Genomic DNA, 16,050 nt, shown 5'->3' with positions numbered 1-16,050 from the left:
TTGCAGGAGAGTGTAGTGGAGAAGACACGGGATTTGGATCTGGTTCCTAGCTTCACCACATTCCGGCTCTGGACCTCGGGCGGGCAGGGCACTGAACTATTTCTGAGTCTCACTTTGCTCGGCTTGCTCAGGTGTAAAAAGGATGTAATAGATCCCCACTTGAGGTCGCTTGGACAGTGACATAAGATGAAAAAGACATGAAGGTTCCTGGGAATGATAAAGCAACATGTAATGTTTATTACATCATGGGAAAAATCATCCAGTGGCAGGAAGAACTTAGAATTTAAATAGAATGCTTGAAAATTTCTGGGCAGGATCCATACATTTCCTGAGGAAATGGAGGAAATAGAAGGTGAGTGTATGAAAATACTGGTCTTGAGTGGAGAGGACTCACTGTGTGTGAAAGCTCTGTCTTCTGAAGCAACTATGAGATTATTAGCAACTAACAAAATAGGAATGGCCAGGCTGAAGGGACCATGGTCGGTAGAGGACGTGCAGCCACAAAACCCATGTCTCCAAGCAACTAGGTTCTCCCCCTCCATGAATTGCCAAAATTCCCCCGTCATTGACAATCCACATCCCCACTCCTACTACATGGGGAGCCTTTACACAAGGCTCCTGTCCTACTGCTCGTTAATTCACAAGCATTCATGTGTGGCTCCATGGGAGATAGAGAGTTTGGAACTTTGGCTTGTCGTTCTGCGTTATCCGCAAATATTGCCTGTGGCAATCTGTCTATCCACCTGGCCTCCTCCCTACCTAGATCTGTGTGTGTGAAGCATTCAGGCACAGTTGTGTCCTTCAGGAACTTGTAGCTTCATGGGCGGAACAGGGACACATACACACTGCCTTCTGCCAGTGCTTTAAGTTGGAATCCTGGCATTCCCTTCAACCTACCCTTCTTCCTCACACCTCTCATCCCATCACTGACCACACTGTCTCAGGATGGCCTCCTCCTGGGCCTCATATTCCCAGCATCTTTGCTAGAACCTTAGACCCCTTTAGACCCCATCTGGAATGCTTCCTTTGACACCTCCTCCATGAAGACTTCCTTGGTTCTCTTCCCTGCCTCTGCAGAGCTCATGCTCATGTCCTGCTCAATGACAATGCCTTTGTCATTATTTTGTGCTACCTTATCCATTATAAGAGCACTTTTGTTCCATGGCCTGGGAGCCCCAGTGCCTTGCACATTGCCTGGCATGTAGAAGACACAGAAGATCACCACCAACAAAAGGTAGCTGGTGCTGAGTACCAAGTGATGAAAGCAGATGAGATTCCAAGAGTTTAGGGAAGGCTCATGCTGGCAGGGAGGCCCGAGCAGGGTGGCTAGGTGAAGGGCAGAGCTGAGCTGCCTCATCTCAGCACACCAGGAGAGATGCTGATTTCTCCTTTCCCATTGCCCCACCCAGTTGTGCCATCCAGCCCCACCATGGCCTCCTCCACAAGCCTCCCCTCCAACTGCAGCAGCTCCTCGGGCATCTTCTCCTTCTCACCAGCCAACATGGTCTCCGCGGTGAAACAGAAGAGTGCTTTTGCGCCAGTCGTCAGACCCCAGACCTCCCCGCCTCCCACCTGCACCAGCACCAATGGGAACAGCCTGCAAGGTAAGCCCCACCCAAGCCAATAGGATGCCCTGACTTCACCCTCCTAGGGCCTGAAGCAGATAGGTCACTAGTGCGAGGGATCAGCCTCAGGCTGGCCTGCTTCTTTCTGCCCTCCTTTTGTTTGTTCCTCTGTGTTCACTCTCATTGGCCCCTGGCCCCACACACCCCTTCTCTGCTGGAGTTGTCTGAGCTGCCCTCTTCCCAACTCCAGCAATTCTGCTCAGGCCCAGGATTTGCTTAAGAATACTATTTCCACCTACTAATATCATCATTTCTCTTTTCTCCTCTTCCATTCCCTGTGGTCGCCATAATCAGACCAGTCTTTTGTGGACTCTAGCAAGTTCTCCACTGCAGGGTCTCTCCCGGGACTGGCCTTCTCCTGAAGTAGGTCACTCAACCTTCCCTTCCTGTTGCCTGTGTCAGAGTGAACGTGTGTGGGACTGATTATGGGGAGTGGGTGAGCCATGGCCTGACCAGAACCCTGAGGTTAGAGCATTGTACACCAAAGGCCCCAAGACGGATGGCTGGGAACCAGAAACCCTAGATGGTTACCAGAGTATTCTGGTTCATATTAAAATTGTTCAATTTTGGTCCCCATCATGGAGTATGGAAAATAAGAGTCACCAAGAATTGAGGTGACCTCTCTACTCATTGAGGAAAAAGAACCCCACCCTTTTAAAAACAGGGCTACTGCATCTCAAATTTTTCTCTTGTGCTAGCACTGTTGACCTACACAAGCTCATTCCTCTCTCACAGCAGGACTGTGTGCTCTGGGCTTTCGAAGCCCCTACTTTACAGATGAGAAAACTCAAGGTCAGGGAGGTTATGAAATTATTTGACTTCCGGCAGTAGCGTGTGGTGGGAGCTGGCTTCAAACTCAGGCTCAAAACTTCATCTCCTCCTTCCGTCTCCCAAGCACTGCATTACTTAGAGCGGGTAAAAAAGATGCACCCAGGATTCCCAAGGTAGCTGGCAGGGAAAGAAGATCAATAGAATAATCAGCTACCATTTATTTAGCCCTGAACCGTGTGTCAGGCGCTGTGCTCAGCAGTGAGCATGTTTTCTCGTATTTAATCCCCACCACCTCCTGGTGAAATATGAGGACGTTATGATCTCCATTGTACAGATGATAACGCTGAAGCGCCAGGAGAGGAAATACCTGCCTATAGGCATTGCCCCTAAATGGGGAAGATGAAGGCAAACCTCACAGGGTCTGTGCCCCGAGCCCGTAGCTCGGGGCTACACGGCTCCCCACAGTGCCTTCCCGCAGTGGTCATCATGCCACCCTCACTGATGGAGGTCAGCCACGAGAGGGGTCAGGAGGCCGGCATACCCACCTGGAATCGCTCAGCCCTGTCTCTTATGTATATGTGTGTTATGTATTGTATGTTATATATGTATGTTATTTATACAGAGCACACATGTACTCTGACTAGATGCTTTACTTGCTATAATCTTACATTAATTCTTCCAAAGACCCTATGAAGTCAGTACCATTCCCTTTATAGAGATGGGTGAATTCAGGCCCAGTTTGCTCAGGGTCACATAGCTAGTACTGATAGAGCCAAAATTGAACCCAAACTGCATGATTCCAGAACTTGAGCTCCTAATGACTCTGACTTTCTGACTCCACACAGGCTCAGCTAAACATTCTTCAGAAACCTGCTGGCAAATCTGGCCAGCACAGCCAAAGTCATGCCCGGAATAATATGCTGGTGGCCCTCCCTTGAATAGCATTGGGAAAGCCATCTCAAAGGGCAGAGGAAGATAATCTGAGCTACATTTCAGGCAACAGTCCTCACAAGGGGTCACGCCCACCGACACAGAGGGGAGCCACCCATTCGTACACATCTCAGACATTTTCAGCTGAAAATAATGCTTTGTCACCCTCAGTACACCTCTGGCTGGCCTACTCAGGGTATAATGCTTAAGTGAATCTGACTTATAATGGGTTTAAATGAGGATAAAACCTATGGAAACAGAAATCTGCCATTCTTGAGCTGCCTATCACAACCTTCGTTAAGACATAGATTTCATATCAAAGTAAGATAGAAAGGGGTTTGGAATCAGCAGCTGAGAGGTGGGGCTTGAGAAGCAAAGGCCCGCAGCTCTTGGGAGGTCCACAGCCGGATCCCTGGCCTGTGGCGACTTAAGCAGGCAGCCCTTCTGCGAGGCCCCGCATCTCTGCCTGCGTGTGCACCAAGGGAGAGATCAGGAAGGGACTGAAAACAGGGACTCAGCCCAGACAGTAGAATGTCCTGGGTTTAGAGAACATCCGGTGGGGTGTGTGTGTATGTGTGTGTGTGTGTGTGTGTGTGTGTGTGTGTATGCACGTGCATGAGCGTCTGTGTGCAGGGGCTCTTAAGTAATAATGAAATGGCTTCAAGACAGGGACTCATGCAAAATTTGTTCATTTGTCACCCGGCATTTCTAACCCAAGTCTGCACAGGTTCCAAAAGTACAGAGGCTGTTCCCCCATATTCTGCTTAGCAGCAGGATCGCCATCTCTCCATCACATCTCTCACACACAGCTGCACAGTGGGGACAGTTCAAGGTGAAATTCAGGGACACGCTTTGTGCTGGATTTGCTGTCGTGGATGACATTGCCCTTACCTTCTGTTTGAGCATGTGTCCAGGAGAGTCTTTCTGCTGGTTTTTGTTTTTCCAATACCATCATGGACCAAACAGCTGTGGAGGGGTGTCAGGGGAGGAGGTTTGAATAGAGAAATTCAAGTCGAATTAACTGACACCGCTTTCCTTGAAGCTGTCCTGTCTGTCTTCCTGCCACTCTCACCAGGCAGGGCCCACACACCTAGGATTGCCCTTTGGCCCTCTGTATATCATCCCTGCTGCTCAGAGTGCACTATACAATTGCTTCTGGGGGGCTCCTGCCTGAGACTTTGGGGTTCCCCTGAAGAAAGGAACATTGGGACAAGGGGCTCCTAGACCTGCAGCTAAAGAATGACCTCATCATTAGTCTTCTACATTCTGCTTGTCTATGGAGAAAGTACATGGGAGGTTTATAGAATGGCAGGGTGCGGGGGGACCTCCTCCTTCTGCGTCTCATTGTTACAGTGGTTTCGTTTGGACCCACCTAGTTCAGAACTGGGACCATTAAGACAGGGCAAGTGACAGAGGAAGAGCTGGTTAAGCAAATGGACTGTATAAATAAGATCAGAGGTGACGCTTTTAGGCTGTTTGAGGGTTTTAAAGACCTGTGTACCTCCAGCTGCCCTTCTCCTGATAGTACATCACTCTGGGTCTTTTTAGCCAGCTCCTTAAAGACCTTTTACCCCAGGGGCCCCATCTTGGCCTCCTCTAGTGATTGCATGTACGTTTATTCCCCAACAAACACCCCATTGCAATCTCACATAATGGTGATGGCCTTGGTCACAAGCTACTAACATAGGAGGGCTTGTTCCCAGCCAGGCTTCTGCATCATCTCATTCCCAACCACCCGTGATGTAGGCTGCTCCCCGTTCTATAGAGGCAGATACTGAGCCTTTGAGCTAAGGTGGCTCAGCCAGGGTTACACAGCTAGCAAACTGGGAGAGCCTGGGGTTAAAACCCGGCGGACTGATACTGTGTAAGCCCCTATGCTCTACAGTCATACTGTCGTGAAGTCACTGGGTCAGGCCCTGGTGGACTTCAAAATCCTGGCCTTCAAATCTTTGCTGTGTTCAAGGAAACACAGCACCACAGTAAAGTACACAGATCTGTCTGGGAGAGGCTGGGCACCCACCTGAGGAAGTTCAGAGGAGGGAAGGTTCAGGGGGAACTCAGAACAGCCTTATGGAGAAGGCTGCCATCGAGCTGGACCTTGGATGAAGGGCAAGGGGGATTCAGGCAGAGAGAGATGGGGAGGGAGGGCGTTTGAAGCAGATGATTAAAGATGATGGGAGCCACAGAGTCACGTGCAATAACCAGCAGGCCATTTGGCATGCTGGGGCATGGAGGCCAAGGAGTGGGGATGAGGTTCAGTGAGGAGGTCCTTATGTGGAAGTCATAAATTCCATTCTTTCCAGGTGTATTATAATTCACAATTTCTCCTGTGGTCCCAACAGCCTTTCTCTCCCCAAACCTTGGACAAATTACCACATGGCTGAGAAATTTTTTTTTTTTAGGATAAAACAACTCTTATCTCAGCACTTCTGGAGTCTCACAGATAAGCTATTAAAAAATCTAAATTCTGTGGTCAAACAAATGTAAAAAATGGTGCTTACTGAATCCCAGTCTTGGAGAGCCACAACACAGCTAAGTTTTTTAAAAGCTCTGAGATAGACATCCTGCAGTTAAACAAACAAACAAACGAACAAAAAGAGTATTCCATTGAGTTCTCTAAATTTATTCGCCCAGAGAACCCTTTTCTGAATGTTAAGACCAATTAACATCCCATGAAAAACTTTTGAAACTGTGGCTATATTTTGGATTTAAAAAGAAAATGCTGAGACCTCTTCTTCCATTCCCATCTAGGTCAAGTCAGTGATAAACCCTGATGCTGACTCCCCAGGTGTGTCTATTTTCATAGGTCAAAGACTTGAGTGACCCACTCTGCCCAGATATTGTCCTGGAGACGTCCTCTCCCTTCTCCAAAGGCTTATGCCCCCTAGAGCATGGATTCTATGCAATTTCAGGCCTCAGAGGACTTCATTAATCAACAGAGAGGCAGCCCCAAGGAGGCTGTCAGCATGCCATTGGACTCCCCCACAGTGTAGTGATTTTAAACCCTAGCCATGTCCTGGACAGTCCCTGCAATGAAAAATTAAAAACAAAAGACCAGAGTGATTTCACAGACACTGTACCCACACACTGTTGTTGTTGTTGTTGTTGTTGTTGTTTTCTCACCTTGTTGGAGCTCAGGCTGCCTGGCCCCACCCGACTCTCGATATCATGTAGTCCAGCGGCGATCTCATGGAGTTGTCTTTTCTCTGTGCACATGCTCAATTTGTGCAAGATCTCTCCCCCCACCCCCACCCCATTCTGTTCCCGATTAGCTCATAATTCTTACACATATGGTGGTTTGAGGAAGACCACATTCCATCCTCACTCCAAACTCTCCCAGCTCTGCAAAACTTTACATTTTGTCTTTGTTCTTATCAAAATGTGAAAACCATAATGCCAAATGCATGGCCTTTTGAACCAATAGTTTTCTGACCTCCTGTCAGAGAACGTAATCCCCCAGCTGCCGGCGAAAATGGCGGAGCCACCTCGGTCTTACGATGTCTTGTGATGTTTGGCATGTGTTGCTCTTTGAGAGTGTTGTGTCCTCATGGAAATCTTCATGGCCCCCACTTGGGCAAGTCAGTGTGCCAGCAGCATTTCTGGAACATTCCAAGCCTCAGACACCCATCCCTCTCACCCACATAAGTAATCTTGAGGATTGCAGCACAGATACAAGAAAAACAGCTCCTAAAAACCCAGGAGCTTCCCTGCAATCATGCCGGGAATCATGCAGGGAATACTTTATAAAAAGTCCTCTTTAGAGGTAGAGCAACTCAGACTCTGCAATCAGAATTCTTTTCCTAAAACTTATTTATCATTAAGTGCTCTGCGTCTAGAGTTTAGGAAGTCACAGATGAGACTCAAGGAGCTGTGACCCCGATTTAATATGTGGAGTTTGGGGTGTAGGTACAAATGAGATCCCATGGTTTCCATTGGACTCTAAGAGAAGTCTGAGGGCCAACAAAGGCAAGGTAGGAAAGTGTGAGCAGACCAAAACTGCCCACTGGGTACCCTCAGTTATGTCTATTGGCTTGTTTTTAATTTTAATCATTTGCTAGGATGTATAAACTGGGCTCTTTTGCATTTTAAAAAATTCACCTCTCCATCTTCTCCTGCAAGAATTCAGAAGAGCTGGTGGTTGTGAGCAGGCATTTCTGCACAGCAGCTTTGGGGGAGCCCCCTCCATCCCTATTGGTGCACTTTGCTCACTTACGTTCCCAGTCCACGCTCCAGGGGCATTGGAATTTGGGACCCCTATATTCCAGATTAAGAAGCGCTGTTAGCTATGGACTAGCACATCAGTGAGCTTTGCTTTATAACTTTTAATGGGGCCCAAGTGGAGGTTTAATTTAATTAATCAAGCACATGATTCAGGTACAATACACTGCTAGATTTTTTTTTCCCCCTGCCCATCCAGAATTAACATTTTTTTTTTTCCTGGCCATCCAGAACTAAAAAACAAAAAAACCCTGATGTTGTCAGGACCCAATTAATAAATGTTGGCCTGTCCCACTGACCAAATTAGCAGGAAGTTTGTCAGTTCTCCGTTTTGCATCCTGCGGATGCAGCCTGAGCTGCCTGGCTGGACCATGGGGGTTGCCCTTTAATGCCATGCTCACAAAGTGGGTTTGGGTGGAGGGCAAAACTAGGACTTGGTTCTCTTGCCAGAGCTTTGGAACTCCTGCAGAAAGGCCTGTCTTCCATAAGGGTGCTCTGACCCACCTCTGGCCTAGATGAAAGATCCTTAGGGAGGCAGAGCCATGCAGAGCTGTCACTGTGCAGAGACCCCTTCCCCTCACCACTCAACTCCTTGCCTCTGGGGTTGCAGCATTTTGAATTCTCCTGTTAAGGCTTGGGTTAAAAGTCTGAGCTCCTCGTTTTAGTCAGATCTAGGGCTCACTTGAATCTTAGGGGAACTGCTTTTCCAACTGATCCCAAATCTTTGGGGGTTTAAGTTGGTCTGCATTTGGCAAGAGACACTTCCTGTTTCTAAGAAAAATGGCTTATGAGGGCTTACGAAAAAGACTCCAGGAGCTTTTGGACTGCAAAACGGCTCTTGCAAAACAACATTTGGATGATTTACGTGTACATGAATCAGAAACATGTGGATTAAATTTCCCTGTGAATACAGATGGGTTTAAAAATTAACGGAAAAAGTGTTTGGCAAAATACATTTTTTTTTAATTGAATTTAAAATGTTGGGGGTGGGGGAAGGGACACCGGAGGCTGCGGGGCTCAGGGCCTCACCTAGCCTCCCTATGTGGGCAACAGGTTTGTGATAGTTGGGGTTTGCTTAAAAACAGGCACATTCTTCCAGACATGAGAGTTGGGACACGCAGAGGGCCACTTCCTAGTGTCAGTCATCACTGACAAGAACATCAGTTTAAATTTAGAATTAACAATGAGGAGAAAGCACAGACTTTCTCTCTCCTCTTTGGAAGCAAAGATGGCTGCCTCTTGCTATTAATGGACGCATCGCTCATATAATTCAAACGCTATACCGTCTTAACTTTCTCACAGACATCCCTCCATTCCTCATGCTCATCATGTGAAGTATGCTGTGGGAGGTGATGCTTATTTGATAGAGAGGAAACACAGCCCAGAGACATCAAACAGCTACCATGAGGTCACACAGTTTAACAGCAGAAGGGATGGATTAAAAGTCATAGCAGCTAACCTCTATGCGGTCTTTACTGGGAACTAACTCTGGGCCAAGCACTTCACACAGGTTATTTTATTTAACTCTCCCAACAACCCTAAAAATGTCACTGCTCTTACAAACATCCTGAACTGCATTTTCTAGCTGAGGAGGCAGAGGCTCAAAGAAACAAGTAACTACCTAGGGGGGTGAAGGGGCGGGGAGGGGGGAGCAGCCTACTCAGAAAGCAGGAAAGCGGAGGTAGAAGGCTGGCCTATCGGATTCCCTGCTTTTCTAAATACCACTGCATGCGGCCTCCGAACTCAGAACACTTTGAAAGATTTTTTGATTACCCCAGGATCTTACCCCAGCTTTCCTAGGCTATAATTTTCTAGGAATGTGGTCAGACCATTCCAGAATCTTGAGTGAAGCCATAGTATAGGGGACACCCTTCAGTTCCATGCAAACGTGCCTTCCCTCCCCTGCCTTCCCCAGCTTCATTTGCCCCCCAAATAAGGTTTACGGTGGCTGGCCCTTGCTTCTCCCGGACATGACGATGGACATGAAGGCATTCAGCTTGCTGCCCCAGTACCCCGACTTTGTGCACACACAGAACACCGAGCCACGGGTTTTTTCTGTAGTTGGGATGAACCAATTTCTTTTCTTTTCTTTCTTTTTTTTCAACTTTATATTATGGAAGTGAAGGGGAGGGGGAAAAAAGTGACAAATTGAAAATTCTCACTATTCTGCAAGGTTTGGGGCCATAACTTTCCCAGCGGTATTCAAACTATGCAACTTTCCAGTTATGTTTCAAAATTGAAATCAGACTTGGAGGATGTTTAGCCTCTTCTGTTCTGTTAAAGACACATACACAGACTGATAGATTAGTATTCTTAATAAAGTACATGTACATTTTATAACAAAAACTTACTCCGGGGGAGATGGGAGCACATTTGTGACTAATATTCAACCAACATAATGGTGTGTGGGTGTTTTTTCCCATCTCCCCCCCCCCAAGTGAGAAGTTTGGATGCAACACCATTGACTTTTGTCTTCTCTTTCCACAGCGATATCTGGCATGATTGTTCCTCCCATGTGAAAGCATTGCCTTGAAGAATTTTATTAATGAAGAGGTTGGATTCTGCTACAGAGAGTAATCTGATACAAGTCCCCGAGTGGAACTTTTAACTCAGGCCTTTTTAAGAGGAATCACAGTAACTGCAGATTTTTAAACAAACAATATCACCGACCTTGCAAATACAGAAGTTGGAAAGGATCTGCAAGTGCAGAGTGTTGGTTAAAAATTGTACCTCCCAAGTATTGGGGGGATATATTTATTCTGTGTTGTTGATAAAAGCAAATCCACTTTTTCTTTCTCTTTCTTTCTTTCTTTTTTTTTTTTTAAGCTTAACTCTGCAATCATTTGTCTTTTATAAACCGTAAAGCTGTATACAAGGGACACTATAAATAAGACTCCATGTTTTAATTTATGATGTTTTTAAAGCTGTGTAAAGGGAGAATGAAGTGGTGATATTTACAAAAAAGTCAAAAAAGAAAAAAAAAGGAAAAAAAGAAAAAAAGAAGAAAAAAAAAAAAAAAAAAAGCTTGTATGGGACAGAATAGGAATGCCAGTTAGATTTTTTAGAAAACTAAGGGTCGGCTTTTGCGCCTTAAAGCATATCAAATGGTAGTTAGCTCAGACAGTGCATTTTCAATATCTAACTTAACATGCCATCCCGCCATCCCTTAGCAGTGCAAGCTTATTTATCTCTTTTGTATTGTTGTCTTAAGTAACTGTGTAAATAAATGCAGCCTGGAAAGTTAAAAAGTGATGTAAGTGATCACATTTTCCCCTTCTACTCCAAAATCCAGTGCCTCTAGACAGATTGTTAAAACTGCATATTTAAACCCGATATCATTCTCTCTTTCACTTGTGTCAACTTCTTCTGAAGCCAACGGCCTCTCGAGAGCTTGATGGCACACCTATTGTGTGCGAATCTCCTAGGAGACTTCATGGAACAGGGTCCAGGCACAGAGTTCCACATTCTGCCCTCCAGTTACCAAGCCAAAATCCCACTTTCACGCCGCCATTTGCAAGTTCTAGTAGAGTGTACTCATCCTAAATGCTGACTTCCTACCAATCCTCCCAAAGCGGACAAAAGCAACATGGCGGGAGGCTCAGATTTCCCGTTTGAGATAACGCGCCTCTATCGGTGACCCTTACCGTTTGTAACATAATAGATTAGAGCGACAGGTTAAGTGCTTTGGAATTAAGAGTAAAAGGAAAACTGGGAGAAAGGAGAAGAAGGTTGAGAGCTCCGACATGTAGTTTTCTGTTCTATGGAATTTTTTGCTCTCACCATCTGGGAAGTGTTCTTAAAAGTAAGAATAAATAGCAAAGAAGCAGCAAAGCTCTGAGGATGCATTTGCCTGATATTTTTTCCTTTGCTGTTGTGTTTTTGTATGTAGTTATAAATACTGTAGATTTTTTGTGATTTTTGCCAAAGTCGTTGTTCTATTTATACATTTTAATGTCTTAAGACAGTTTTTCAATATCACAAAAAGATTTTACTGCATATTTTGCAAAGAAAAAAAAAGCTCACTACCTGTAGCTTGCACATACTTGCAAAGTTAATTAAAAGGCTTTTTGTTTTAAAGGGGATTTTTGTAAAATATCCATATAAATAATGTATTTATCTTTGGAATTTGTACATTGCTTTCCCCTTCTTCCTTTTCCTCCCACTCCCAGTTTATTTTATTGTGTATGTTTGCTATGTGAAAAGTGCGTATTTGTTTGGTCACCTACAGTTGTATTAGCTGTTTCAATGTGATTTTTAAACATTTCATTTATAGTTATTTTTAGTTTTGTTTTAAACCATGCTTCAATTTTTTTTATTTCCACCCAAAAGCCATTGTTTATTTTTGTATTATTTGTAAGTTAAGAAGTTTTTTCCAATATATGGCAAAAAAAAAAAAAAATTAGTAGCATATTATTCTTGTAGCATTTAGTTCTGTAGATTTAAAAAAAAAAAATGTATCCTTTGCTTTGGAAGCTTACAAAAAAAAAAAAAAAAACCCTAATGCTGTTTTACTCTATTAATATGCATGGAATCTCTCCCTTTGGAGTGACGCATTTTGTGCATTAAATTTGGGGGAGAAACTTCATAGAAATCAATGAACATACTTTCTTTCTTAAGTCTGCTTGTATATTTCCTCTGTCTTTCACATAAATATAAACCAGCAGATTGGATGCCTTAACAATGCAAATCATATTCATTTCACTTGTACATTGTAACTGTGCACCAGAACTGTCAGTCATCACTAACATTCTAAGAAAAAAGAAAAAGAAAAAAGAAAAAAAAAAACAAAGAAATGGAAAAGCACAAAAGAACTGTTTTGTTACCTTAAGACAATGTAACTTTTTCTAGTAGAGCAAGAAATTTACAACAATGCTGCAACTGTGCATGCCCCCATATGGATTTTGCAATGGTTTTCACTAGACTGTCAGAGTGCGATTTTTATGGGTTGGGGCGGGTGAGGGAGGGGAGTTGTGGGAGGGAAGGGAGGGGAGGAAGGCTGATTTTTCAAGGTGAGAAATAATAATAATGATGATTAATAATAATAAAAAAAACTGGAAAATGTAAGCAAGGTGGACGCATTGCTTCTCGGTACTCAGAAAGGTTGTCTGAATTCGTGTGGTAAGCGCTGGCCTGAAGATGTATACAATTTAAAGCCATATTTTGTCTGGTGAGCCCCTTAACTGTTTGTGAAGGAATGGTCAGCCGGCGAGGAGTCCGGCTCAGACCCTGACAATAAACGCCACCCGTCTGTCAGCCATGTATAGTGGTTAGAACTTTTCTGGAAAGTCCAAAGAGCCTTTAAAATATGTAGAATTTGTGTTCTGTCGCCTCTATTTATATTGATTAGATGAAAAGATGTTCTGGCCCTCTGACCCTCTTTCTTCTACACAAAACTTCTACAAGTAAAAGATGTTCCCCTAAATACAGAATATGGCTTTAAGAAGAAAATGAAACAGAGAATTAAGATTTCAGTTTTGGGGGAAAAATACAGCTTCTGGATGACTGGATTGCCTGACATGCCCTGGCCTCACATTGTACTAGGATGCAGCTTAACAAAGTCATCTCTGAATCTACTAACCTTTCACCTTCTTATCAAACTTTTTGAATAGACACACACTGTACAGTTCAATTGTTAGAGAACCTAACTACTGTAGAGATTGTTATAATTTTTTTTTTTTTGCAAAAATTCAAGCTGTAAAAACTTTTCAACTTTCACAATATTTAATTAAAGTTACTTCCTGTCTGTGATGGCAGCTTCTAGTTGTGTATTCATTTCAGAATTTCAGATGAGCCAAAGTCCAACATATGTAGAAGGTCTGTGTTTGCAATTACTCAGACCAGTGTTGACACCCAGAGAAAAGAAATCTGGGTAGTCCTGGGACACCCACTCTCTTTCTCTGTAAATCCTTGGGGATTTGCCAACCTGGGATGCAAACCGCACACGCACAGCGTACTGCTGCCCTCTGCCGGCAGCAGATGGATGCGCACCTGTGCGCACTGGCCCACAGAGGAGCCAAGAGCCCCAACCATTTCACCAGCCAAACTGAGCGATCTCCCTGTGGTGACTGAATTGTGAGTCCGGGATCTGGCCATTCTAGAATGCCATCCTCTGTGCTACAAGTCTGAACCAAGCTCTTCACATAGAGCTGCTAATTAGTCCCAGTGAGCCTATGGTCAATTAGTTATGTGCCCTGGCTCATTGATGAGGAGGCATGCGTGAACTCCGAATCTTCCATGATCTATAGTTTTAGATCCTTTGTGGATAAGGCACTCTCCCTGTTGGATAAAACCAACTTTATCTGGAGTCAAATATCCCACCGACGCCCAGTAGGTACCTTCTCTTGTAAAATGATTTCACTTTAAGTTCCATCATCATCATCATAAGACTTTCCAATTGTTCCTTCAATGCTTCCCCCGCTTTTGCAATTATTGGACATGGTAAGGTTAACGATGCTTGTAAAATGCTTCAGAAACTTAGCAAATAGGCCAGGGACCACAGAAACTTGACGACCAGAACTAACAGGGCATCACACAGCCGCCGTCTGGATCATTTGTGGTGGCCATTGTTGATACACTTTGGCTCTGGAACACAACCCAACCTGAAGTAATGAAAGAGCAGCATGAATAAGTTAAGAAGCAAAGAAACTATCATCGCTTTCTTAAAAAGAGAGTCTACGCTCATTAGTTTGGTCATTCAATACACATTTCTGGAATCGAGTGGTAGATGCACGTCCCTGTATTAGAAGTAGATAATCCAACAAAAGAATAAGGGCCACCTGCCCTCAGAGTGCTCACAGCCTCCGATCAGACAAGTCTATACTCAAGACAGTTTAGGAAGTTTCAAGTGACACATGCATGCCACAGCACCCCACGGAAAACAGCCGACACCCACAGGTCTTCCCACTGGCCTCCACTTTCCTTAAGGCCTATTTCCTGGAAGCGTTTGTTCATTCATTCATTCATGCACCCCTTGAAGGTTTACTGAGCACCCGGCCACTGAGGGAGGGGTGGCGGATTCCACAGTGAGCGCCGGGATGCTGGGCTTGTCCCTATGGGGCTTAGAGTTGAGTAGGGCAAGCCAATATGAAGCAACCAAGCCAGTAAATACCAGCAACCCCACAACGGCAGTGAGGGAGAGTGTAGACAGCTCTGGAAGGATATTACAGTGGTATCTGACTTAACCTGAAGGTCTGGGGAAAGTTTCCAGAGACAGTGACATGCGAGCAGAGACGTGAAGGATTCCGTAAGCAGCTGGGGTGGGCGTCTCAGGCAGCAGGGATGAAGAATCTGAGTTTTGGGGCTGGATTCCTGCATTCGGAAACAGAAAGGCCGTGTGAGGGGAGCACAAGGTTGTGCAAGATGACCCTACGACACATGGGAAATTCAACTCAGAACACAGCCTGAGCACCTACTGTGTTCTTAGCGTTGTACTAGAAGCTAGGATGCCCAGGGAAACCAATCACAATTCCCGCCCATTGGGCCCAAACCTTGGCTCAGCATCCCCGAGGTAAATTCACAGCCTTGTGTTTGCCCACGGGAGCTATGCTAATAAAGCCCGAGGAGGTGGGCTTGGGTGCAATCAGAAATTGAGCACCTCGCTTGCTCTAGGCAGTTGCTCCCATATGGGAATTTGGACCTAGTGTTGTCCGTCTTTCATATTTCAAGAATGCTATATATATTATTGGAATTTTTTTTTTTTTGGTGTGAAATTTTCATTCTTGTAAATGTTGTCCTCTCATCCAAAAATAGTGTTTTAAAAACATTGCATTGGGCAAACAAAATCCATGAGCCTCTAGAATGTTAGTTTGGGGCTTCTGGCCAAAAGACAAGTTGCTAAAGGAGATGTTTACACAGCCTGATTTGAGGGTCAGAGTGATCTGCCCTCTCCATGGAGATCAAGGAACACTGCAAAGAGGGAATGCCTGAGTGGTGTGAATAGGAACTCTCCAAGCAGATAACGGAAAGTAGGGCATGGAAGGCCATGGTCAATGCCTTTGGAGCTGGCTATATGCGAAAAAAAGTACCTAAGGTCAATGGAAAGGAATGAAGATATGGGAAAATGGAATATGTAATTGTGAAAAAAATCCCTATACTGTACAAAGGCCACACTCAGTGTAAAAATGTATACAATGTATACATCTTTTTTTTTTTTTTTTCTTTTTCAATCTCCTTTTGCCTTGCAGAGAGATCACTGAATTCACTTTTAGGTAGACTTCGAAAGAAGTAAAATGTTTCCAACACATCACGCTCAAGCCTATGCTTACCCTAGCACGCTTCCCATCACTCACCATCTCAAGAATGTGGCTCCTGGAATTATTACCCTCTCTCTCCAAAGTCATCAATTTCCCCTTCTTCAGTAGTACTTTCTTAGCAACCTACAAAACTATTTGACCTCACTGTGGTTTCAATCTGCTGTCTTCCTGCTCCCTTTCATAGCAAGTCTCGTGATGGGAGTCCTCCAAGCCCATTGTCTTTCCTTCTTGTCTCTACTCTCCTGTTATCTACA

At 44.7% G+C, this 16,050-nt stretch overlaps 1 protein-coding gene across 8 annotated transcripts in view; it reads left to right on the top strand.

Moving 5' to 3' along the window:
- Nucleotides 1-13,292, top strand: part of EBF1 (EBF transcription factor 1) — a 388,001-nt gene extending 374,709 nt beyond the window's left edge. For 4 of the 8 annotated variants that reach the window (XM_059174177.1, XM_059174174.1, XM_059174173.1 and 1 more), the window contains exons 15-17: nt 1,410-1,604; nt 1,920-1,988; nt 10,032-13,292. In XM_059174177.1, the coding sequence (XP_059030160.1) occupies nt 1,410-1,604; nt 1,920-1,987 (263 nt within the window). In that variant the 3' untranslated portion in view covers nt 1,988; nt 10,032-13,292. The remainder of the gene's footprint in view (nt 1-1,409; nt 1,605-1,919; nt 1,989-10,031) is intronic. The other 4 variants (XM_059174181.1, XM_059174180.1, XM_059174179.1 and 1 more) reach the window with 1 other exon arrangement.
- The last annotated feature ends 2,758 nt before the right edge of the window (nt 13,293-16,050 follow it).

This window comes from Mustela lutreola, chromosome 5 (assembly GCF_030435805.1).
Source record: "Mustela lutreola isolate mMusLut2 chromosome 5, mMusLut2.pri, whole genome shotgun sequence".
NCBI classification, from domain to species: domain Eukaryota; kingdom Metazoa; phylum Chordata; class Mammalia; order Carnivora; family Mustelidae; genus Mustela; species Mustela lutreola.
This window is presented reverse-complemented; position numbering and strand designations above follow the sequence as displayed.